The sequence below is a fragment of the Gouania willdenowi genome, chromosome 6 (assembly GCF_900634775.1).
Source record: "Gouania willdenowi chromosome 6, fGouWil2.1, whole genome shotgun sequence".
NCBI lineage: Eukaryota > Metazoa > Chordata > Actinopteri > Blenniiformes > Gobiesocidae > Gouania > Gouania willdenowi.
The window spans coordinates 68,310,396-68,337,329 of NC_041049.1; the positions used below are offsets into that span (position 1 = coordinate 68,310,396).

General features: G+C 38.3%; 1 protein-coding gene across 3 annotated transcripts in view; it reads right to left on the reverse strand.

Moving 5' to 3' along the window:
* The window catches only part of insc (INSC spindle orientation adaptor protein), a 67,217-nt gene extending 41,286 nt beyond the window's left edge, over positions 1 to 25,931 (reverse strand). The window contains exons 1-2 of one of the 3 annotated variants that reach the window (XM_028451701.1): positions 25,465 to 25,931; positions 3,833 to 3,924 (exon numbers count right to left, since the gene is read on the reverse strand). In XM_028451701.1, coding sequence (XP_028307502.1) covers positions 3,833 to 3,906 — 74 coding nt within the window. In that variant the 5' untranslated portion in view covers positions 3,907 to 3,924; positions 25,465 to 25,931. Of the gene's footprint in view, positions 1 to 3,832; positions 3,925 to 17,049; positions 17,111 to 17,690; positions 17,877 to 25,464 lie in introns of those variants that run through there. The other 2 variants (XM_028451702.1, XM_028451700.1) reach the window with 2 other exon arrangements.
* Positions 25,932 to 26,934: the final 1,003 nt, after the last annotated feature.

The window sequence follows — 26,934 nt, forward strand, 5'->3', positions numbered from 1 at the left end:
ATTTTAAATCACATCTTCCAAAACTTCATATCCATTTGTTCACAGCAAATGGCACATTGGCCTGTGTCCTGACGCTCGCCCCAAGCCCGTCATCTTTCGTGACGTACTCTCACTGGCACCGCGAAACCTGGGGGCTGAGTCACGTGGGAAGGCTTGGCCCCCTTTCATAACTGCTTGCAGTTCTAGTTATTATTATTTTCATTATTATTATTGTATAGTAGGGGGTACATGGCTTGTGGTTAAAGGTCTGAAGGGGTTCGGGACTGTGAAAAGTTTAAGAACTACTGGTCTAAGCCATACAGAAGGAGTAGTTTCAGTCTTATTATTTAGTATCTTATTTTAGTGATCACATTTTATTGTTTTTTTTTTTGGTTTTTGTCTAAATGATTTTAGTTAATATCTTTGTTGAATAAAATAACTTTTTCTTAATATTTATACATCTTAAGTTCTCGCACCAACATTTCAGAGATATCCCGACCTTTCACAATAAATTGCTTCTACTTCAAAATATGTTATTTATTAAATGAAATTACTTCAAACAAGAGCAATAAATGTCCTCTTTCTAGATCAGTGATCATGGTTCTATGATGACTCACACTTTAAAGGCTTGTTTGAAATGTATTGCAAGTTGTAATAAATTTCCATCGAAATTAATAATGATACAGTAAGTCCAAATGTATGGCAAACCCAGATTATTTTTGAAAAGTCGCAATAAAATGTGCAATTCAGATCCGATCCAGATGAAACTCTGCGGAGTCATTGATGAACCAACCCGACTTAACTGAGACAAATTTCATAAGGATTGGTAAATTACAAACATAGATATGAATTTTTCACATTCATCAAAGTTGAGAGACAAGAATTTTGGATTTTTTTAAACTGATATAAAATCAGCACAAAATGTTTCATATAGTGTTACATAAACAAAATTTCTCAAATTAAATGTAAAACTTCTTTAGTTTTTTGAAACATTAACCTTCTAATAAAAACATTTCTACAACTTTTTTTGTCAGAGGAAGAAATTGAACAATAAAAATACAAAAATTAAATTTTTAAACTTTGAGTTCACACCAAAAACTCTTTTTATAGCTTTTAAACAAAATAAATCCCCTCTTAGATACCTGAACTCAAAATAAGGAAAGTATAGCATAGCTACATGGGACAAGCTTTACACTTGTCAAATGTTTTCTTTTCAAATGTTATTATAGTAACAAACAATATTTGAACAGTATTTTCTATAGCTTAAGCAATTTGCAGAATTATGCCGCAAAAAGCCTTTTCATAGTATGTTAAGTTGAGCTTTTGTTTATTCAGATAAGGTTTTTCAGGAAATTTTTATCTTTCGACATAAAAATGTCTTGAAAAACCTTGTCTGAATAAACAAAAGCTCAACTTAACATTCTATTCAAAAAGTTGCGGAACTATTACAGGGAAGTCAAGTGAATGGAAGCCTTTTCATGCATTTGCCAGTAAATTATAATGCCACAAACTTATAGAATCACGACAATAATAGACAAATTACTCATTTGTACACAAAAGCACATGTAGGACAATATGTAATTTCACAAACGTTGTTGGATTGTTAGAGAACGTATTAGTAGGAGCGCTCAGCACATAGACCACATGGGAGAGTGGCTCCAACAGATTCCAGGAACAACATCTGAATCCTCAGTCCAAAAGTGTGCAGTGCTAGAACAGCCAAGACACTGTACCGCACGGAACCCTCAAACTCCCCGGCCTCTAGAAAAGGACCTGAGCTTGAGATAGACATACATACCACTCCCCAAGAGGGTGAGAGGACGTTTTTACTCATCATTTATTGTAAGGCATCCTGGTATCTTTTTGAGAATAATGAAGATGTTCTATAAATTGATGAAGTCATGATAAAGACCCATCTACGACCAGCATCTGGGATGCATTATTTGCTGCCTTTGTTAAAAAACCCAACGAGACCACAGACTATTGAGAAGAGGGAATGGAAATGTGGGCAGAGAGAGTTTTAGGACCCTGGCCATTGTGGCTTTGGCTTCATGTGGACAATTTTGTCTCAGAAAGACCAAAAAAGAGCTGGAGAGAGAAGACGTGTTCAGTGGGTAAATGCTGTATAACTAGCCGATTGCACGACGGTCTAAACCCAGCACATGCTCATAAACCACAACACGTACTGTATGTCATATACCGCTCACAATTGAAAGATGAGCTGAGAATATTATAAAAGCATCTAGAAACTTGTACATTCAACTGAGTCATGCCTTAATTTATTTGGGCGAAGGTCAAACCTGAGCTCCTCCCGAAGAAGCTCAGACCTTGTGGCCTTTGATTACTACCGTTGAGTCATGGCAACATAGGCAAACAGCTTTCTGCCAGATGTTTTAGTTTTAGATGGCCTTTAATGTGTAGCCAGGACCAGATTTACTCAAAACCAAACACACTGAATCTATTTCTGACTCATTTTTGTTTCTTAGTCAGTGGACGTTTAACTCCAACAATAAATCTATTGCTCCTCTGCACATGCTTGGTTACGAACACTTTAAACCACAACAATATGTTGATGCATGTGGATGTGGAAGATGTTAAACAACAGACTTTTGGGAGCTTCAGACATCTTCCAGCTGATGCTTTCCATGACTCTCAAGCTCTTCCCTCCCATTGGAAAGCCACAACTAAGCAACTTTTCCAATATTTCAACAAGCCACACATAAAAAAGTATAAAACTTAAATAACACAATCAATACACAATAAAGTCGAGTAAGCCGTTCCTTCAACGCTGCAAAATGACAACAAACCTTATTCACACTGTAATATGAGGCCTGGATTGTGCAGACAAGCACTTTGTCTAGATGTTTGTGAGCTGAGAACAAACTTTTTATCTGTGCTTTCAATACAGTCAGGGGTGGACTGGTCATCTGGCATACTGGGCATCGTCCCGGTGGGCCGTCGACCCAATGTAGGCCGGTCCAGTCCGCTAGGTTGTTTTTTTTTTACGAGTGAGTGCAGGCAGATATGGTAACGTGGCCAAAAATGGTCCTAAAGTGGCACAAACATGGCAAGAAAAAAGTGTAAAATGACTAAAATGGGCCAAAAACAGTCAAGAGTGGCCAAAAAATGGGCAAATAAAGAGGAACCAGGTGGTATGTACTGGCAAAGGGTAGCTTAAATGGGCAAAATATGACAAACAGTAGTGAAAAAGGGCAACAGTGTGGAACAAAAAGAGGCAAAATGAAGGGGAAAAACAAAAGAAGTGGTATTCATTGGTTTTTATAGTTTATTTGGATGAAAAGCGGTCAAAAAAAATGAAATAAGGACAAAACCTGAATAAAAGTGTCACAAAGAAGTCACACAAAGTGTCAGAAATTTTTGAAAATAGGACAAAGGAAGTAACAAAATGGCCAAAGAATATAAATTAAAAAGGGGCGTAAAAGTTCTCTCTTAATGTTTTCTGGGGGAATAAGAATTAAAATTAAGACATAAAGAGCTACATGTTGAGTGGCTTCTACGTGGTGTCGCTGATAATGTAGTGGACTGGTCTACTGGTCTGGACACAGAATTCCAGGGCTGTTTTTTTGTCTCAGTTCACCCCTGAATACAGCTTAATACAATGTGACCATTTGGTTTCTTTCATTTTTTGATTTGATGATTGTCCACTTCATTTCATGAAACACTTTCAGAACGATTAGAGTTTTGCTGTTTTAGTATTTTAAAAAAAAAGGAAAACCAAAAATCACCAGTTTCTTTCTCTTTAATTTTTCCATTCCTGAGTGTTTTCTTTGAGCAGACCTGTTCAAAGTGCACCTAAGTGCTCTACAAACACTGGACAAAGTAGGATACTCACCTCATGGGTGAAGAGGACAGAGAGCTGCTCTGTCTGGAGCTGCTCAGAGGAGTCACCAAAGCTTCTGTGGTCATCTCACTTCAGCCCAGCACCTGGAAACCACAACATGTACATGATACACCACAAAAACACATCGCGCTGTTTTTCTAGGAATATGATTTATTTAATCATACATTATCCAAGTAGCCATGAGACCATTTTGAATACATAATTATGTAGAGGTTTAGAAAGGCTCCAGATTTATTGTTTATTTGCTTTAATTACACTGCTATCATTGAGCAGTGAGTGCTTTGGTGAACGAAGCAGCTGGCAGAGTAAATAAATACTCCTCCATGTCAGTGGATGGCAGTTGGTATAGCAATACTTCAGCGAACCCAATGAAGGGCAAAGGAATTAGTAACTAGTGGCAGGCGCCAAGCGGGGGATTACGGATCAGACCGAAATAATTAATAATGATTTGTGCTCCTTCCTTCAAATGAGAATGTCGAGAACAGCAACAATAGATGTGAAAGATGAGCAACATAAGATGGAGGCAAAAAAACCATCTTATGTTAACAAAATGTTAACAAAAACTATATTTAGAAATATAAGGACTGTCCCCATAAGATGCATTAATTATGTAAAAATGCTGCTAAAACTGATTTAGAGATGTCCAGGAAAAAAAAGTAGAAGGTTAAAACTCGCGGCTAGTTGTTGGCGCTGTAGTTTTATCTAGTAGTATTATTTAGTGACATTAATTTAATATTTGGGAAAATCACAGTGGTGTAGACAATATTTGATATTATTGTATTATGTCATATAGTAAATAATGTATAATAATGTCTTATTAAAATATGTATATGCATTACTGTGTAACTACTGTATAATATAATATGTGATATATTACATACCTATGATATTACACGGAATGCATGACATGATTTGACTATAATAAGAAGTTTTTATATTTAATTATAACAACAATAGCAGTTACACTTACATGGTGAAGACCACTGCTTTAGCTTCTTCTTTTGGAATATTGCACTATGATCATGAAAATAAAAACATTACACACTTTTCTTGAAAGATTTGATAATTGTCTTGTTTATGCATACATGGAAAAGCAGTGGACAGCAAGGATAAAATATCATTAAATGTGACACATTTTATCCCGTCTGGTAAATTTGAACTTATTAGAAATGCTGATAATCAATCTTTTGGGGTGCATGTGACATTATGCACTTCGACACCTTGACTGGCTTCAGTACCTGGATAAGTTTATTCAATATCGGTGTCACGTTTGGTCATGTCTAAATCCGTTTGCCATGGAATCCATCAAAAGTTTATAAATACTTTTGATTTAAGGTTTAATCGCGGTTGTTGGTTTGTCCGAGAAAGGGAAGTCCCAGCTGATACAAGTCTTCCTCGTGTTTGCACTCACTTTTGGTGAATTACCGCCACCCAGTGGTCGCCCACGAAAATGTAGAAAAAAACAATTTAAAAAAAATATCGTTACTGGAAAGCAAAATCAATTATTAAAATAAAATTAAAAATTTCCCCAGGGGGTAATGGGGGTATTTTATGACGAAGGAGGCCCTCTTTCTCCATTTGGATGAGCACAGTAGATGTCCATGGTGGTGGGTAAAGACTTCCTGACCATTCGAGGTATTTAAATCAGCTTTAAAAACACACTCTATTCCCTGGCTTTTATTTTGTTGTCTCTGTGTTTCTGTACTTTGTATTGTTCTTAATCATTGTAATCCGTACAGAACTTTGGTCAATTCCGGTTGTTTTAAATGTGCTATATAAATAAAGGTTGAGTTTAGTTTAGTTCCGAGCATCGACCGAATACTAACCATGTTCTATCTCTTTTTCTATATGTATGACGGGGTGGTGGGCTTATAATCGGAGGGTCACCGGTTTGAATCCAACCCGTGCCATCACTGTGGGATGTTGAGCAAGTCCCTCAACGCTAATGTATTGTGTTGCACAGTACAGTACGTCACTTTGGATAAAAGTGTCAGCTAAATGAAATTGTAATTTTGTATTGATCTGCTGAGCTGCATGATGACAACATCATCAGGTTCAGGTGTTTTGGAGCATGGGGACATCTAGAACCAGAATAGGAGCCTTTGCAGAAAGATACGTGGAATGTGATTTAAAAACAACGTTGTGCGTCTTGATTTCAGGCCATAACCAACTCCGCTCTGCGTACAAAGAAGAAGCGTCCTTTCTTTAAATTATCTTTCCTTCTTGGTCATGCTGCTGTAAACAGCAGCGTTATCCACTACAATATCTTCTTATTGATTCGCCTCCAAGCTTTCTATTCTTGTCCTGTCTTTTTTTTCCTCTGAGTAATTCAATTATCAATAAACCTCCCTGTTTTAAATAGCAGCAAGCTGCTGGTGGGCCAGTGGAATAATATTTCTTATCTTCTAATTTATTGGCTGGCTGCCAGCCAGTGCCTCTCATCCCTACTTTGAGCCTGTGCAAAAGGGGCTGACGCTCTTAAGTGCCTGCAACTTTATTCCAGCCTTTTATTGATGTACACCATCTAGATTAGTCACTTCTCAATGGGGAGAAGCCCAGATCCCCCCCCCACACTGCCTGGACCACGCTCTAATCCTTTTAGATAATTATATCCTGCAGCGACGTGGTTACAAATTTCATGTTTACTGGAGGTGTAATTAGCAGGTGGATCCAAAGTGTGGCTATCCCTCATTCTTTCTCTCATTGACACCAACAACTCCCGCCATAATCACCGTCACAGTGGAGACCTCGGCAGATGTTGCTAGAGGTGAAAGTAACGGATTACAAATACTCACGTTACTGTAACTGAGTTGCTTTTATGGGTACTTGTACTTAAGTACGTTTTAAAAGAAGTAAAGTAATTTATTAAATTTCTTCACCCAACCGTTACTGGGTAAATTATTATTGCCGTTTGTTTTAAAATGATCAGCAGACATTGTGAAACTACAAAAAAAATGAAATGAACAGACAACAATCAAATGCATCACATCATAGCCGACCAATCAGATTAAACAGTGCCAAAACAGCATTGAATGCTGTTATTTTCTCAGTTTTAAATTTGTAAATTTAGCTATACCAGGGTTGGAGTCAATTATAATTGTAATTGCGTAATTGATCATTAATTACAATTATTGCTTAAATGATAAATTGTAATTAAATTGTAATTATGTTTAGACACTTGATTTTGTAATTGTAATTGCCATGAAAATTCTATAAAAATTGTCAATGCAAAACCTGGGGGAACAGTTCTACATTAGATTTATATTTATTAAAATATGTTTCATATTAAGCTTTCCCACATTTTACCATTAAATCACAGTGTTAGAGCCTTAAAATCCTTTTTCATTATTATTTTGAATTGAATTAATTGGTGTTATTTTATTTTTAAAAATAATTGTACATTTTGACAAACGTTTTAAAGTTCCATTTGTGCAAGATTTGGTCTCTTTCTTTTAAAGTTTATACATGAGATGTTTACTGTATGCAAGGGAACCGTGGCAAGATTTACTACCAACAATAAACGTGATGGGTGAAAGTAATTAGTAACTTTTACTTGGAATACTATTTAATTTGAGCTACTTTTTACTTGTACTTCAATCAAGTAACAGTACTTCTACTTGAGTTGGATATATCAGTACTCTTTATACCTCTGGATGTCACCTTTATGTAAATATCACGTTAAAACGATAAATAAATGTGTGGGAAAGTGCAAAAAGTGTTATCCATTTTACAGAGTTTGGAGATAGAAGGCAATAGACAGAGTAGGACACCACAGTCATATATATATATATATATATATATATATATATATATAACATATTGTGTCTTAATCTGCTCCGCTTGCACTGAAACTCCAAGACGTTTAAAATTCACGTGTAATGAGTCAGTAATTATTTGATGAATATGCGGCCTTCTGTCCTTCTTTAAGGTGAAGGAGTGACTCATTAATGATGGAGTGAAAAGAGTGAGGTGAAATACAGAAGAAAGTGCAGAGAAAGGCGGAGATGGAGAGAAGAAGGGGGGTGGAGGGGGTGGATTTTTAACTGCAGTCTTGGCAGAGCTCCTCAAGAGCCATTTTCGGAGAGAGCATTACAGTGAGTAAGAAATTATACCAGCACCGTGCCAGTACCATGGAGGTCTGGAAGACTGACAGCAGGCCTCTAGAAGGACGGAAAAACCCACATCTTTTTGCACTGTGACGCAGAGCGGGTAAATCAGAATATCGTTGAACGAGTGCCAATGTAATTGCGCTGTTTGACTGAACAGACGTGTCAAATAATTACATTGGCCCAATAATTGAGCACAAGGTCACAGTTGACGAGTCAAAGTTTCAGCTCATTCCATTATATGTGCCTGTGCAGGATTCCTTCACAAATGGAGATGAGTCGTCCAATCAAGCAATTTATTCCTGAGCCGTTAGAGTGTCAGTAAGTGCTGTGTTCAAGAACCACTGAAACTGATCACTGAGTGTCTCCACCAGAGGTGTAAAGAGTACTGATATATCCTACACAAGTAGAAGTACTGTTACTTGATTGAAATTGCACTCAAGTAAGCCATACATAAAGTACTCAAGTAAAAAGTAGCTCAATTAAATAGTACTCAAATTTCCCCTTTGTGGGAAGAATAAAGGATATCTCATCATCTCATCTCAACTAAAAGTTACTTTGACCCCCCACCTTTATTTTTGGTAAGAAATCTTGCGACAGTTCCTTTGCATACAGTAAACATCTCATGGAAGAGACCAAGTCTTGCACTATTGGAAATTAATTTATTTTTTACAAAGGCATATGTATAAAATAAAAGGTTTGTCAAAAATGTACAATTATTTTTTCTTTAGATAAAATTGCCTAGTTTTGAATTAAATTCAAAACTAGGCAAGACCTGTATTCGCAACACGAATACGTTCTTGGCAATTGAAAAAATTGGCAAAAATGACAACCTTTATCTGGATTTTTTTGACAAGTTTGTTCTTTTTACTTATGAAATTGAAAGTAATAATGCAGGAAAAACTGACCTCAATTACAGTAACGTTACAGTCTATGTGCATTTATTTAGTTTTAGTGTGTCTTAGTTAAGAAGAACCCACAGATGATACAAACGTACTGTGTAAAATCTTACCAGTTCGACCAGTTTCATGTTTACAAAGTGAAAAAAGGCACGTGTGACATGAATATGAGGTTAAAAAGCAGTTTGTGAGGCTTGTTGGACCCTTTCTTATTTTCTTGCTGCGGTAGACATTTTTTTCTTCACGTCAGTGCTGTAACTTGAGTGTCCCAGTGGGTTTCCTCATTCAACAAGTCAGCTTTAGGTAGAGACCAACAAAGGACACCTCTGTCTAAGCCCTATGTCACACGTCTGGTAAAATAAAGAAACTAACGCTCACTGACTTTGTGTGTAAGATGAATCAAAAGGGGAGGGTGGGTTAGATTCACTACTGCACTTGTGGTCATAGTTTGCGTGTGTGCTATTTCTATGTCCGTTGCACTTTCCCAGTAATGACGTTTAGTCATTGTTTGACTAGATTTACATTTAATCTAAACATAGAGTTTGATTCTTCCTCATCACGGATTTCAATACTCTGTATCTTAATCAGTTAATGAAGCTTAAAATGATCCGTTACATCACATTAAGCTAAATATAACTCTTCAACATGCACATGCTTATATAAATAGAAGAACACAGATCTGATTTTTTAATAGAAAGGCATTTTATTTACCTTTCTATTTGTTCTTTTTAATTAATAAAATGTAAAAACCCATACATTCATAGTTTAGTACTGCTATTCTAGTCTTGTAGTTGCTTAAAAAAATGCAAATACATCTGACACTGGCAGGGTTTCAATCTTAGCATTTAAAATATAACACCATCAACATATAAATACATTTCAATCTGTTACAGAGGTTGTTATTTACTATTTCCTAAAAACACACTTGATTTCCAAAAACAGGGCCATTCACTTCACATCAAAGATATGATTTAACTATGCCAACATATTGCTATGTAGGGCTGCCTCAAAATACATGAATATATTCCTATTTTAAAATACAAAAATCAAACTCACATACTTAATGGTCTTTAAAAAGCAGCGAGTAACAAACCTACTGCACGCCGATATATTTTTAGGCGTGTTATTAGTGCGTTAGCATAAAGCAGGTTTCATTTACTTGTTAAATTTTTATAGCTGGAATAAATCTTGGTCGTACCAATACCACTGTCACATTTACAGCTTTGTGTACTCTTGGGCAAGATATGCAAGTTTGATAAATACCGTGTATGAGTATAATAAGGCCACCATTAACACAAGCATTTATAGGTCACTACATGAAAGGTGCTAATTTACAGCATGTTGCTAATTTAGAAATGTGGGTACTTTATGTTGACTTTCAAATGAGAACAGCATTTAAAAAAACTAAAACATATTGTGAACATGTTTGTGCTGATTTTGTCCAAAATAATTAAATATGAGTACTGTTAGATGATATTATCCCTGACTCCTCTTTCTTGGTGTTCTTCATGCATGACTAAGTAGAAAATACTTTTTAAGACTTTCCTGTAAAACAATGCGGTGAGGACGAATGCCTGTCACAGTCTGGACAAAAGCTGCTAAACTCAATACCAAACTGGCTTTCAACAAACAAAAACCCACACCACTGTGGCTTCAATGTTGTGCCAAAAGAAAATATGAACTTGTTTTCAACACACACAGGAGAATTAACTGGAAGAAACAAGCAAAATCACTCACCAATATGAGCCTGGAAAAAAAAAATGCAAGTGTGTTCACCCCAGATTTGTATATACAAGTTGTTTCAATAAACCCTTACTATGTAAATATAACTCCTCATGGTTTGGCTATATTTCCAAAACTCATCAATAAGACGTAGAAAACATCTCTTCTCTGTCTGCTCCTCAAGTAAAAAAACAAAAACCATAGACGGAATAAACTGCTCTAGGCCCTTGGCCTTTAAACACAGTGGACGTGCTCACATCCATTGCACTGTGATGTCAGAATATTAAAAGTGAGGGAGACAGTGGTCATTGTAACTCCACAGGGTATTATGTGGGGGGGGGGGCAGGAAGGCTAATGTATGAGTGGCTGGGTGGGAACAAGTGGGAACCTCCTGGGCTTATCCATGGGCACAGGATTCCCATCCCACACATTGGCTGATTCAAAGTAGACTCTTGTACTTGGACAGAAAACCTAAAGTGTTACAGCTTTTCATAAACGGCCTTTGAATAAAATAGAATACAATGCTTTTATTATTATATACAAGGTACAACAAAATTAAGAGACAACTCTTGTGGTGCAAGATACAGAGAAAATAAAAAGAAAAATAAATAAGTGTATTTACAAGAGGAGCCACTAAGACGATAAATAAACAAATAAATGAACAGGGAGAACGAGGATAAATATATCCCTCACAAGAACTTTAGGGTCAATTATAATTGTGATTGCATAATTGATCATTTATTACAATTATGGTGCAATTATAATTGTAATTTTTAAAATCTGTTGCTGTCGTAATTGTAATTACGTTGGGTTTACATAATTCCCTTTGCCATGAAATTTCTTATATTATAATTCAACGCAAAATGAGGGAACCATGCTACAGATCTATATACATACAGTGGTTATACTGGTGGCTGAATAAGTATTTATGTTTGGTATTTAAAAGCCTAAAGTTGCTACACTGCTTTTCATAAAGTGCTAAACTTCTGATTAAAGTATCAACCCACATTTTGTTAATTTCAGTTCACCATCAGCAATCTCAGTACTCTCCAAACTTCCCTCTACGTGTTCTTGGTTAAAGGGGCAGTATCAAGAAGAAAAAAAAAACATTATAATGGTTTTGCTAGTTATATATATCCCTTTAGTCTTATTCAGAGGGCCAAATTTGAAAAAGTTCCGCGTCCACCATCTGCGGGGCCCTGAGGTGGTCTGGGAGGGCGTTCCACAGGCGGGGAGTCGAGGCTTCAAAGGCCCTGTCGCCCATTGTTTTGAGCCGTGACCAGACGGTGCAGTTGGCCTTACCGAGTCCTGGTTGAGGTGTGTGGTGTGAGTAGTTCAGTGAGGTGTGGGGGCCGCACCGAGCAGAAAGTGATGGGTATGCAGGAGGATCTGTACTCTATGCGGGACTGAATGAGTGACGTGCTCATGTTTTCGCACCCTCATCAGGACCCTGACAGGCAGCACTGTTCTGAACATACTGGAGCTTTTGGGGGCTCCTGCCAGGGATCCTGATGATTAGTGCGTTACAGTAGTCCAGCCTGGGGGAGACAAAGGCTTGGACAAGCTTCTCTGCAGCAGGAGGTGCGTAGTTTGGAAATGTTACGGAGGTGAAAGAATGCAGTGGCTATCACCTTTAATGGACTATTTCTGTGGTCAGAAAAGGTGAGGAGGAGAAGGAAGTGACGGGTAATGATTTACTCTCCTGCTGCTGCGATAAACTCCCACGCTGAAGCAGAGTGTGTGTTTACGCCTACTCATGCATATGCATGAAGGCCCAAAAATCAGCCTGTTTTTAGGAGCGCTCTGAAAGGGACTTTTCAGAGGCTAAAACTCCATAAAACAGGGCAGTTTGGGAAAATACAACTCAAATACTTGTTTAAGTTCTTAGAACAATTGGAGATGGGTAAAAACACTGAAAGCAAAAAGTGGTGGCATGAGAGGTTTGTTAAAAGAATGTAGTTGCCCCTCTATTTATTGCGACTCTAAATGCAGAGCATTCCACAGATAAGACTGGCATGACCAGCGTTATCTAAATGCTTTAGTCATGAGGTGAGAAGAGAAGGACCTCAAACCAGGTTCTTGGTCAAGGTCAATCCAACACAAGCTGAAAGATCAGCCCATCTCAAAAATCTCATGTTTGAATGAAGCATCACAGAGGGATTCATTTACATTGATCTAGTCACGCCCTGGAGGTTTTTGAGGACAATCATTGGATACAGTCACTCTACTGAGGCATTACAGGAGTAACTGGGGATCACTGCCAATGACCTTTTAAGCAAGCCATTTGGCCTTCAGCCAAACCTTTTGGCTACAGCCACTCCATTCAGCACGGGCATTCAGTGCAGATTCCCATAAAAGCTCACAGTGAGAACCAAAGATAAATGCTGATAGTCATCAACAAGCTGTCCATGAAGCTTCATTCACTGCAACAGTAAGCTCTCTTTAGTCTGCTAACTATTTTACCAACACAAATCAGAGTTTTTACCTAATTTAACTTCCCGTCTTAAAAAAAAAAAACAGCCTCTGACTAGAAAAAAGATAATTATGGGAAAAGTAAAAGTTTCTTGTACAAGTGATACATGGGTTTATTTTAAACTATGCTGTGTGTAATTTATCAAAATTAAGCATCTTGCTAACATCGCCTGCATCACTACTGTAGGAATTACCTCTGCAAATGCACCGCCCTTCTAATCACTTAGTGTGTGGGCACCTACGCAATGCACTGTGCTGTCTGCGTCATCATGGCAGGCTGAAACATAAATTTACTTTTGAACACAACCACAGCACATCCTGCAGCAGCACCACTGTAGCAGCAGCATTGCTAATGATAGGAAAGCATTGTCGTAGCTTGACACGTGTCGGGCTGATGGTAACGAAGGCTTCATAAGCGTCAGTGGTGGGAACACAAGACATCACAATGCCCGTAAATAAATGAGTAGGATGACGCCTCGCTCTTGTTTTATAAATCTTTACTACATAAAGGGACTATTAAAGTGTTTGTGGAAGAAAAGAGGGAAAACTTAGACTTATAGGTTGAAATTATTGCCACTGATCAAATACAAAATACAACCTCAGGTCAACGTTCTTTCCATTGTTAAAGACCTTGTTTGTCTTCGTTTTGGTTTATTCCACAGAGTCCGACTAGAGTATTACGTATTTTTAGGTTAGTTTTCATTTATTCAGAGATTGCACCACTAAGAAATATACGCTTTTTTTGATTCAGATCGTCTATATTTTTAAGTTTCCATCTTTACCCCTCATGTTTGTTCTTTGTTGAAGAACAATCCAAGTTTCCGACTTTCCTCTGCTTATTTTTTAGTTTTCTGTTCTCGGTAATTTTCCTCTTCCTCTCAAACTTTTTCCTGTTTTGAAAATTCTCAGAATAACTTTGTGGGCCTTAAAGCCATTACACAGGCTCAAAATTAGACCGTAGGCTGACATCATTCCAACATTCCATCACATATTGCTTGACTTTTGGATCAGAGGCCAAACCACTAAAAGAAACTGTTGGTCAGAGAGCGAAAGACCAAAAGTAATGTGGAGCAGTTTTTTTTAATGGCATCAACAAAGCTTTGGTTGCTTCAGGAGTGTTAAATTCTTATGGAAGGGGGTGTTATTATATACTGTTGTATGTCATATTTGTTTGTGTTCTACCTGTGTTCCTGTGTTGTGCGCTGGGGGTGTGTCTCTCTATTAACAGCCCAGACTGCATACGTGGTCTGTGGAAGAAACGAGTCCACGTCGGATTGGCTGACCTTCGGTGGAGGCCGGCTAGAAAAAGAACCAAGGTGACGTCGGATGGGGCCAGAGAGGGTTCAGAGGGCGGGGTGTCCTAACCACGCTCCAACCAGCACACAGCACATCCTTCCGTCCTTTGACAGCTGACAGTTGACAGTAGGCAGCGAGACTGACGCTTAAGTGGTTCATTTAGTTATACGTTTTTCTAGTTTGGCTCAGTTGGCTAAAACCGGTGTTCTTTCCATTTTGGTTCTGCGTAACCCGGTTTGTAAATATTGTCTTCTTACATGTGGCCTAAATAAGTAGCTCTGCTTTGTAAACGTGTGTTGGTGTGCTGCTTGAAGCTGGTGTAGGGTGACGTATTCATGTGCCGTTCAGTGGCTCCAAGGCTGAGAGTAACATAACATTATATATCGCATAGCACAGTGTTCTCAAACTTTTTAGGCTCAAGTACCCCCTTTCTCTAACTTTTCAATCCAAGTACCCCTTTTGCCTGACTACAACATTTTGCCCAGAATTCTATGAAGAAGAAAAAACAACTATAGAGGATAATGATGAGTGATAACACACATTCTAAAGAATCTCATTTTGTAAATAAGTGAAATGAAACAGTATTTAGTGCCTCCTGAATAGATTTATTTTCATAGTTTTTAGTCATCTCCCTCCTGATGTGGGACCAAGACTGACTCTCGTATTTTCAGTTCATGTTCTTATCAAGGTCATTTCTATCATCATTTTGTGTATATTGCTGTTGTTTGTTTCAATAGTATCATCAGTATATTTTTCTCTTATTTTGTGTGTTGTTGGTATTATTTAAATCATTCTGTGTGTGTGTGTGGGGGGATTCTTATGTTGTTTTGTATGTTTGTTATTTTGTTGTTTTGAGTGTTGCTGGTAATGGTGAGTATTTTTGTCTGTTCTTTTTATTATTCAGTATATTTTTCTCTTATTTTGTGTGTTTTTGTTGTCGTTTTGTGAGTTGCTGGTATTTAGTATGATATCCATTTTTAAATGAAAATAAACATTATAAAACCTCATATTTTTTATGTTTCATTTGTTAATTTACTCAAGTACCCCATAGAGTGCCATCGCGTACCCCATTTGAGAAACACTGGTATAGCGCATATGTTTTTTAAGTGGACATTTTGGCCAGGAAAAGGGGCAGAGGAAAACATAGTGTACTGTACCAGGCTATTCATTGTTTTGTCTGATATAAGTAACTCTAACGCTGTGTCACAGTAGGAGAGAGTTAAACATCTTTCAGCTTCAGCCTCCAGCCTGTGCACTTGAGACGTGTGTGTGTGTGTGTGTGTGTGTGTGTGTGTGTGTGTGTGTGTGTGTGTGTGTGTGTGTGTGTGTGTGTGTGTGTGATGCTTCCCTAAGGATTAACCTGACAGCAAAGCCACACTATTCTTTCAGTGTCACTCATACAGTAATTAGTCACTGTCAGATGGAATGTACAGAGTCCTTTGAAGAGGGACATTTTCCTACTTTTTTAAGGCAATAATCCTCTGAGCGTTAACCCTTGTTATCAAAAGGAACTGGAAAAATATATTTTTCATAACTTTTTGTTAAAATCTCATTGCTGTTCTGAGCATGTCTTTTACATCGGTGGTTCACAAACTATTCACAGTACTGTACCCCTTTAAACATTTAACCTCAACTCATGAAGCCCCTACTCCTGTACACTTAAAAAACATAATAATGTTATGTCATATACAATGTAGCCCTACAGTGAAATTTGTAAGGACAGAATAAAACATCAAATTATGAAGCCTAGCCTATTGGCATTTTCTGTGAGAAAAAAAAATCTCTCTTTTTCATAACACTGAAACTGTGAAATAAATCTCGCTACAACTTTAACGAGAAGGGTTTGATTCAATTTTGTTTATTTCGATCAGTTTGGTTGAATTTGAGAGAGTCATAAATATTTCTCTGTGCAAAGGCTTGTTCTGTCTTTTGTTTTTCATGTTTGTCAAAGCTTAAAATCCACTTTCACACAAGTACGTGGTGGCAAAGGACATCAAAGTCTTGATAGCACGTTTGGCTAGTGCAAAACTAGCGCTGTTTTGATTAGATTGTTTCTCTATCACCATGGGTAGTCTTTTATACCAAAGGCCAAGGTGTAATTTGTGGCAATGCAATTCTAGTTTCCAAATTTTATTTATGTACCCCCTATGACAATTTGCGTACCACACTTTTGGAACCTAGACACCTCCGCCTGAACGAATAGTGCAAACACTATAGTCAGTGACGTGCTGTGAGCACTAGGGTTGGGTAGGCAGGACGTTCCAAATAGAGACCACCAATGTCAACACCAATGACAATTTCATATGTTTCTGCTAGCAAGTGTTAATTCAAGTCAATTCAGTTAAATTCAACTTATTTGTACAGCGTAATTTACAACAGTCATCTCAATGCGCTTATCAAAATATAAAATTCATAATAAGAAAGAAAAAACCCAATAAGATCCACATGAACAAGTGTTTAGCCATCTAACAAAATCAACATCATAAACACCATTAAAGAAACATAAACAATTATTCAATATAACTTCCATACTCTCCCAACAAGATTTATCTCATGACATGGCAGCACATCTGTTGTTTGTGTTGGAAACACAGAAACATGGAGAAAATGACAACAACAACTCAGAACAGCCTCAGTGAGGAGCATCCACAAAGCCAATCCTTCCTTTTGTTCCATTCACTGTAGAAAAGTATGAAACATTTTCTGACCTTACCTTTGATGAAGGTTTGGTAACTCAGGTGTTGATCTCCATCTTTTAAAAGCTGTCGTTTTTCTTAAAAAAGAAAGTCTCTAGTGCTGTCATCCTGACTGTAGTGTTATCCCGCCCACTCGCTAGAGAACATAGCAGCGGTCACGTGATATCAATTCACTAATGCACTGTGAATGTACGTATAGCATTTAGCATAGCGCGGTTACGTCCAAAGGCAGCGTAGAGAGCTGGCTTTTACAGTTTATAGACGTAGAGACCATATTTCATAATATGGGACCTTTAAATGTACTGCCCTCGTGATGTTTCCAGGAAACCTTTGTCACATATGGTGAGGAGATCAGACTGGGTCAAGTTACAAACACACACACACACAGATATGAAGCTCCAGTCGTAACCTAATTGAAACAACCAGCCACACTGGTTCATGTCAGTGGCAAAAGCACTGACTCCAGAACTAATGTTAATCAGACACAAAAGGAACTGTTTTCCCTCTAAAGGGATTATCCTAAGCTGCCCGTATAACTGCATACTTAACCAGAAGTCTGTTAAAGTGAACATTCTGTCATCTTGGTGTCTCAGTCAGCTGGGAAATTTGCCTCAACTCTATTTTCAAGAGGAAAAGAAAGATAACAATACTACTATACCTTTTGAGAGTTCAAAAAGTCCAAAATGTATGCCAAGTAAAATATCCACATTCATTTTAGAGTTCCCAGCACCATCGACAGCTAGCTGAATAAATAGTGAAAAGAAATCAGCAGGAGGAGACTCCAAAGGACATCCAAGGGTCAACTGAAGGTTTTAGCGCAGAGCTCAGCCGTTTCAGGGGCCGATTCTCCAGGCCAAAGAGACAGGAACTGAATCCTAACTCAGCCTAGTTCACTGAACAGGATCGAGTGGGTACCTGACACTAGAGCAAAAAACATCGGGAGCTGCTTAATAATGAATGAGCACAGCCTGCAGAGGAGCTCACCACACACATACACACTCAAAGCAGCACATGGCTAATGGTCGAGCTAGTCTGACACAATTGGAGACAGGCTTTACAGCGTGGTCAGGTAAAAGTAGACTGTAGAACTATAATCAGTAGAAGCAACATGACACACGCTCAGTAGTTATCACCCAGTTTGACTTCATTTTACACAGTGGGCACCGCAGTGTGTTATGTTTATGAGATCTGTGAAGTCTTGTAAAACTTATTTTAAAATGTAGATTTTTTTGATAAAAAAAGACAAGATATAAAGATCAGATTGTCAAGTCTGATGAAAAGTCTCAGAGCATATTATAAAATGTGGGCTCTTTAAAGTGATATGCAACCCATCACATGAATGCATTTAAATTATGATTCGGCTTTAGGCTTATTATCTTGTGTTAATAAGTAAGTTCGAATAGTAGCCAAAGAAATCTAATCACAGATAGGACGAAACGTAGAATGCGTAGACCAAGGTTAAGTTCAGGGGATAGAAGTGAACATCTATTTAGTATTTTAAATCAATGACAAACTGTCAAACTGTTACTACAAGAACCTCATTTTACCTTTACTGTATCTTTACTTTGTGATTCTTGAAAACTTTGTTGATCAGATACACTCAGCTTGCTGTAATTGATCCTTATCCTATGCATTTCACTGATACATTTGTAAATGGACTAGATTTATATAGCGCTGTATAACCACCAAGGTAATACCAAAGTGCTTTACAATATCAGCTCATTCACACTCACTAACGTATCAAAGGCCCACTAATCAACCAGGGTTCAGTGACTTACCCAAGGACATAGAGAGGTATAGCACTGGGCTTGAACCCCCAATGAGAAGACGACCCCTCTAACACCTGAGCCACGGTCGCCCACATTCATAAGACTAGAACGTTGCTGATCAAACTCACATTGCAGAGTGAAATATTTAGACATGTTAAATTTACCAGATCTTCCATCAAGCCCGAGTCTCAATTCTTCTTCCAACTTGTTATCAGCACTTTTTCCTCCTAGGTTTTTTTTTTTTTTTTGTCTCTTATTCTCAAACTTCAACATTGCAAAATGAGGCCTTTTGACGACTAATTTAAATTGACAAAAAGCAAACAGGTGTCTGAATCCAGTCACATTTTTCAGATGTTGCTCCAGAGGAACCACCCAACTTTAAGACTCTATATAAACATAATAAACTCTATCCGCAGCATCGAGAAAAAGACTTTTACACTGAGGCTCCAAAAGAATAAAGGAGATGAATACTGAAAAAAATGGGATTGTCACAAACAAAGACACTGAAACTGTCAAAAACTGTAACGTGCTACCTAACTTTGGTATTTATTATCTTTTATTGTCTTATCTTTTTATCCAGTTTTGTGCCTTTTTTTGTACAACCCAGTCCCCTGTTTGTTTCAGAAAAAAATGTTTCAGATGTTGGTTTGCACCAACACACCTGAATGCAGTTGGGGGGGGGAGGACTGCACAGCCCTTCGGTTTTAAGTGTTTTCCGTGCTCAGATGCACCTTTTCTGCAGACTTTGAGATGAAACAAAGGCTCATTTAAAACTTGCACTCCAGGACTAAGTTTGAACACTCCCGCAACAAGACATTCAAAACAGAGTCCTGGTACTGAGATGGGTCATAGGAAAGGCATAGTCCATGACCTTTGTCCATCTAACCTTTGTTTTGGGAGTTCTCTTTGTAACGTTGTAGCTTTCATGCAATTATGTGCATTAAGCAATGTCTTTGATTTTAAGTAGGTGTATGTAAACGTATATATGAAGGAAAAGTAAAAAAGAAAAAAGCCCAAGCCCAATTGGCCCAAGGATTCCATGTCCTCATGTTCCAGGTTGACTGTCAGGCATGTGGCCTAAACTATAGCAGATTCCCGACGGCAGCAGGACCTTCAACGCACTGATCTTCTCCTGTCAATCACACAAGTACTGTCCTCATAGTATTTATGTCACAAAACCCCTTCAGTTAGATGGAGAGCCCTCTGGATATGGCATTGCCATAGTTATAGCTGGGCATTACTTGTCAGAGACACCAGGCAGCCGCAAAGCATGAAAGTAGAACACGATCTATACACACAATTTACAGCCAGTAGTTCGTCGAGCTATCTCCGCCCACAAGCACCCAAGATGTAAATTCATGACCTCATAACTAACGCTTGAGTCATAAATAAACCTTGAATGGACAGCCGTGTCAGACACTACATCTGCTTTTGTGAGTGACCCACTATCATGGGCCACATACACAGAAAGTATAGAACAAGGCAGGGTAGGAGGCCGCCATGGTAGTACTTCTTTGCAAGTCAGCCCGGCAGCTGTTTGACATTAGAAGGGGGTAGTAATTTAGGTGGGCTGGGTCCCTGTGTGGGTGTTTAAGGATTGGGAGGGTAAGAGTGGAATCAGGGGTGGAGGATAGATCTACTGCTCAGATCTAAGCAGAGGAACACAAGAAGCATTTTATTTCAGGGAGGAGGGTTTTCATCACTTTTTCATGCCTCTGTTATTCCACGCCAAACTAAAAGCTTAAAGTAAATGAAGCACACTCGAGGTCGACGCGATAAGTAAATATTGTCTGCAGAGATTTGCAAGGTATGCAAGAAAAAGCTCAATATGAGCCTGCACGTGGCACTTCAAAAAACCCTTTTAGGGCCATTCTTTCCCCTTCAGGCATGAAAAGCAAACGCATGGGTGAGTTGTCTGGAATTGAGATCTTTACACCATTACTCAGTTAAGATCAAATATGTGAACGAAAAAACTGACCTAAAAAAAGACATATCTAACTGTAAGTAAATATATTAATAGTAAACAAATATAAAAAATTTACTTGGCAAAAATAATTTCACATTGATTTTAGGAGTACAGTTACGGCATTGTGAAGTTACTCTAACGCCATTACATTTGGCAATGTACTTGTAGTTCAACACAATACTTTTTGACAAGGCAATCAACAATAAAATTATTTAAAATTTCCCTCTCAATCATAAGGAGTAAAGTCTATTCTGAGGCTGACTGGGAGCTAGTGTAAAGACTTTAAAACTAGAGTAATATGTTCTGACTTCTTAATTTTGGTTAAGACCCGAGCTGCAACGTTCTGAACCAGCTGTAGCTGTTTGATGCTCTTTTGGGGGATTCCTGTGACAAGACCATTACAACTGTCCAGTCTGCTGGAGATGAAACCATGAACCAGCTTCCCCTGATTATTCTGAGTCATGAAACCTTTAACTCTGGAGATGTTTTTTAGGTGGTAGAAGGCTGTTTTGTGATGAATTTATGCGACTACTGAGAGTCAGATCTGAGTCAATCAGAACACCAAGGTTTCAGACTTGGTCTTTAGCTTTTAAAGATCGAGGCTCAAGGTACTCGTTGACAGTAGTCCTCTTTTCCTCACCAAAGATAATCTCCATCTTGTCATGATTTAGTTGAAGGAAGTTCTCACTCATCCAGTGTTCAAACCTCTATGGGACCAAAGTAATCTGGGTTCAGTGATAGATATAGTTGTGTGTCATATAAGTAGCTCTGATAATCAACCTTACAGTTCTGCACAATTCTCCCTAAAGGAAGCATATAAAGGCTGAACAGAAGGGGTCCAAGAATAGAGCCCTGAGGAACCCCACAGGACATTGGTAATCTGTCTGATTCAAAGTTTCGAATGCTTACAAAATAACTTTGCAATCCAAATTGGACCTTATGTCATTTAGCACTTTGATAAGAACTGTTTCTTTGCTGGCCATGAGAAAGGTTGGCGATTGATCCATGGTTAGCCACTACAGAGGCATACATTCTTCTCTTTTTAACAGAAGTTTCACAGCAGCTACTTTCAGGAATTTTGTTAGTGTGCCTGACTGGAATGAGCAGTTGATTATCTAATTCAAATCAGTCACAAATGTCTTTACAATACTTTTAAAGACGTCTGATTGTATTGTGTCAAGACAGCAAGTTAATAGATTTTGCTGCTGAACGGGTTCCTCTATTGTTTTACCGGTCAACTGCGATAAACTCCTGTGATGGACTGGCACCCCGTCCAGGGCGTACCCCCGCCTAGTGCCCGATGACAGCTTGAGAAAGTTAGACCCCCATAACCATGTAAAAGGAACATGCTGGTCGGAAATGTAATTAATGGATGGATTAAATTATTTCTGTCAGTTGATTTATCTCTTAGTGGTTGAAACTGTTCAAGCTTTTTGTTATTTTGCTGGTTTATGCTGATGACATTATTGACAATATTTATTTATTAATTAATTGAAATACAAAGTAAATTCAATGCATTTACCAGTTGACTGTAATTCAACAGCTATTTGATCAAGTCTTGCTGCCGAGCTTTGTAAAAGCCATGATTGAATTTATTCAGACTCATTTTGTACAGATCTGAATGAATTTAGAGTTTTGTGTTTCTCCATTTCATAGCAGCAACAGCATCTATGACATAAAAGACTTATTTTAACTCATGCAAAAGTTTATCAGACACCTCCACCTCCGTTGATAATGTGGCTCTAAGACAAACGGTACAAGAAATAAAAAAGTGATAGACTCCTCAATGTTGTCACAAAGAAGTTTTATGATCAAACTGAGCTTGTTGAATCACAGAATATTCTTTTAAGATGTGCATCCTTACATGCTTCCTGTGAATGTGCGTAACTACCACGTGACAAGTTGATCGGTCATTAAGAGGATGCGGGAGTCTATTCAGAAAATGACAACCACAAAAGAGAACAAGTAGTAACTCCACATTAAGCCTTTTCTCCCGAGGAGGAGGAATCAATGACCTCTCCATCTTCTGTGAATCTCACGGCAAACAGTCTTGGTCTCCCAAGTGGACCCCAACAACAGCCACGGAACAAACAGAGGAAACGGCAATCACAAGCAAAGACAGATATGGCTCAGTAAGCCATGGCCTCTCTCCAATTAGTAGATGGAGATTGAAACTTAAGAAAGGGGGTCACCACCAAAGAAGCTTCAAGTTTGAGGTCTAGCACAAATGGTCTGATATTGATTTATTTGGACCCCCAAATGTCTCCCGTATTGGGCCCACCTACGCAAAAATTTATAACGCCACTCTCTTAATTGAGTTCCCAGTGAAGAGAGTCTCCACTGAGTCATGAATGCTGATGTGTCAACTGTCCTCATTACCAGCAACAAAGCTGCAACAAACACACATAGGTGACGCACGTGCCATGTCCTTACTTTGTTGAGTGGCTAATGCTAATGTGAGGCTTCCTTTTTAGTGTTAAAGACTCATACTTTATGTTGTTGTCAGAGAGGAAAACTTTTGTGCTCTGAGAGGTTTGAAAAGTTCAAACAAAGATTTGATTGTGGGCAAAATTATTCCTTTCCACAGATATGAACATCTACTTCAACAAACTTTGTGTGTGTGTCCTCTTATCTCTCCATTTCTATGAACATGGCTGGATGAACATGGCTTTTGTTGGTCTATTATCATCACTGTGTAAGAGAACTCAAAGTAATTCTAGCTACCTATCTGTCCATCAGCCTGTATATCTGCATTTTATGACCTGCACTTTAAATCTGCCTGACCCTGGACCCTAAGGAGGATTAAGGTGACCATCCGCCATCAGGCTCTCTTTAAGCCAATACTGTAATCTTATATGTTTATTGGATCTCCATTAGCTTCCACCGTGGTGTTTGCTAATCTTCCTGGGGTCCATAAATAAAGATTCTAGTACATGCAAGAACAGAAAATTGAATACAGTTTTAAAAAAAATACAGAAACATTACATAAGTACATCAAGACATATTTTCATTGCACCAACAAATACATGATATATACATTAAGATTGGTAAAGATATGATTTTAAAGATTTTGTTGCAGGTCCCTGGGGAAATTGTTCCGTAAGTTAAAAGCGCTAAAAAAGACAGACATTTGTAGACGATTTGTTTTAGGACGTTTGATGACTAAGTTGGAATTTGAAGCAAGTTGATATGATGGGAGTATTTAATCTTTTCTTGAAATAATCTCAGTTGACCAGTTAAGATAATTTTCTTAAATATTAGTGAATAAATTATAATGCATTTTAGTTTCAATGAGGGGCCATTATAAAGTTTACTGATCCAGTAGGGACAACTCAAAACAAGGTGAATAGCCTTGTTCTGGGTGACGTTAAGCCTATTTAAGTCATATTTAGCATGGATCTGCTGCCAGACCCTCCTGGAGTTATAGTTATGTTAATATTTTATATTAAATACTTCAAAATATCCAGTCTTCACTTTTGGAGTTTTGCATCTTGGTCTACTTCAAATACCCACAAAGCAGTGACATAATTACTGTAGCTGTTGGGTCAACAATCAGTCACTTATGTCATTGTTATCTCTCTATCCTTAATCTGTGCTGTCCAATAAAAACTATTCATTAATTAAGGTATTAGATAGTGATAGTGGCTAAGATTTACAGTATATAGCACTATACAAGCACTTTTCTCACTGAAGTCAAAATAGTGGAGGTAAGTTATGTCTGTAGCCATATCTGCCCTTGGCTGTCAGAAAGATTTCTGCTGTTATGCACCTGCGGGCCATCTGACCACAAAAGACATTCAGGATGCAGGGGAATTTTAGAGGGAATTGTCTTGCCAAAGGACACAAAAGAAATGCCTGAGTTTGGAATTAGAACTGCACACTCTGTTGGATGATATACTCACCCAACCTACCAACTTTGAATATATACCCAAGTATTTACTTATTATCTGACCATATTAGCACTTAAAAGTTACATGTATCTCTTTTCCTTGCAGTCATTCTCTTTGTAAAAGCAATTATGACCATCCTGTTGTGATATGGGCAGCAAATTGCTCAAGTCATGGAGTTTGGTCTCTGTCAAAAGGTTGGTTATTATTCAGTTCCCTGCCATCAATCTTCTTTTTAGCCTTGAGAACTGGAGCTTACTGGAGCTTTTCTGTTTTCCAGACTACTGTCCGTGAACCAGGGTAAAGGGAGAGATGAAATCCTCAATGGATCAGCTGCTTTTGAAATAATAGGACCAACATGTCTGGACCCGAAGACATATTTCAAGACACCTAAAATAGTTTTTTTCCCCTCATGGAAAGTGTGGTTTGACCTTCAGCAGGATGTGAGGACCATGCATGCTCAAATGCACTTAGGGGCTGCAATGTGAGTGCATCCCATTGGAAAAGTAATACCTAAAAAAAATCAAGGTAATTAATCTGATTTGAAGTGATGGCCTTTAAGCTGTGTCCCTGTATGTAAATAAGAAATTCTGGATTTTGAGTTTCACCACATAGCAATTCCTTCACTTGTTGGAAAATATTCTATAGTAATGACAGCCATCTCTTCAACTGACCAGGTGTTTGAGAGTTGGGACAGAGATTTTCTGATCACATGCTACTAAAGCAAACGCTCTGTGGCGTAATGCTCTTTGGGGTAACTAGTGTTCCCACTAACATATTACTGCAACCACAATTTCTAATTTGACGTACCTGTTCTCTTTGTCGGTAACTGAAAGGATAAATCTTCCACGTTCAGCTCATAGTTGCAGTCCAAGGTTGAAGTCTTCCTCAGTGAAAACAGTCTGTTGTGTTCACATTGATTCACTCTGGTGCCCCAAGTCTCTCCTGTGTTTCCCTTCATGGAGCTCAGCTGGGCCAGCCGCCTGCAAAGCCCGTCGGGGTACGACTGCTAACAGCCTGAATGTGACCAGCCTTAAAAGTTTTTCCTGAGCAGAAAAAGTCCACATCCCACTGTCAGTCAGGCAGCCGAGCATAGTTTCAGCTGGGCCGCCATCCAAACAGACATGAAACTCTTCTATTTTGGTTCTGCCATATGTTCAGTGATGTTGTTCAGAGTAGGGGGGGTGGAGGGGGATTTGTGGTGGACCATGTAATTACATAGTGACCAGTTATGGTAAGGTGTAATTGCAGACCTCATCAGATGGAGAGAAACTGCCAACAAGACAAGGTAAAGGACTTTAAAAACCAGACATTGGGGAGAAAAAGAAAAAGAAATATCCCAGACCACATAAATAAATTAGTAGCTCGGCTCCAGATGTGGCAGCATGCGAAGGGTGGGGAGAAGAAGAGAGACAGAGGGTGGGACAGAAAATGGGCCAGATGAAGGAATTGCAGTGGCAGCAGAAAAAAAAAATCCCATTTCTAACATGGTGAACGTGTGTTTACTTTGCCAAAAACCAGTCGCACATGAATGTGCCTGGCCTGGTGTTGTTTCTGGACCTTGGACGTGAGCTCTCTTGGGTGTCTGGTTTCACATCGACCATGAAAACTACTACCTGATGGAAAAAGTGACAGCCTTAGAAATAAGGAAGTAAAATGAAAACATAGGCGGCGCTCAAATGGTTCACATTAGGGACCAAAGTTAGTCTAGGCCGTTAAAGCAAATATTACCCTCTTTGTGTGAATGACCATACCATTTGAATATGTGAGACATTCCGCTTACACAAATACAGGCCTGTTACAATATACAGTCAACAAATGTTAGTTTTAGCTCAATATCCAAACACAAACAGCAAATTTACTCAATTTTCATCTAATTTCCTCACAAAAACAATGGCTCAATGGATGTTTACAGCATGCTGCTTTAATATCTATAAAAGTAATTATTCAGGTTATACAGCAGGTGAAACTAAGCTTTGTTAAAATATAATACTTAAAACAGAAGAAGTTAGACTTTTTATTGCATATAGGGATACAAAGGTTGTAGATGCTTCATGCTGTTCCTGGAGAATCCCTATTCTGCTGGTTTTAGATACTATCCTGCTCCGCCAAAGAGTAGATCATTATCAGGCTTTCTTTAGAGTTGCATGATGACATAATCAGTAGATACAGCTGGAAAATATTTCTGAGGGAAATTTAATCACAATTATGCTAAGAACAGAGGAAATGTATGATTTTGAGGGATTGACGACAACATCTGTCACTCAGAGGACATTGGCT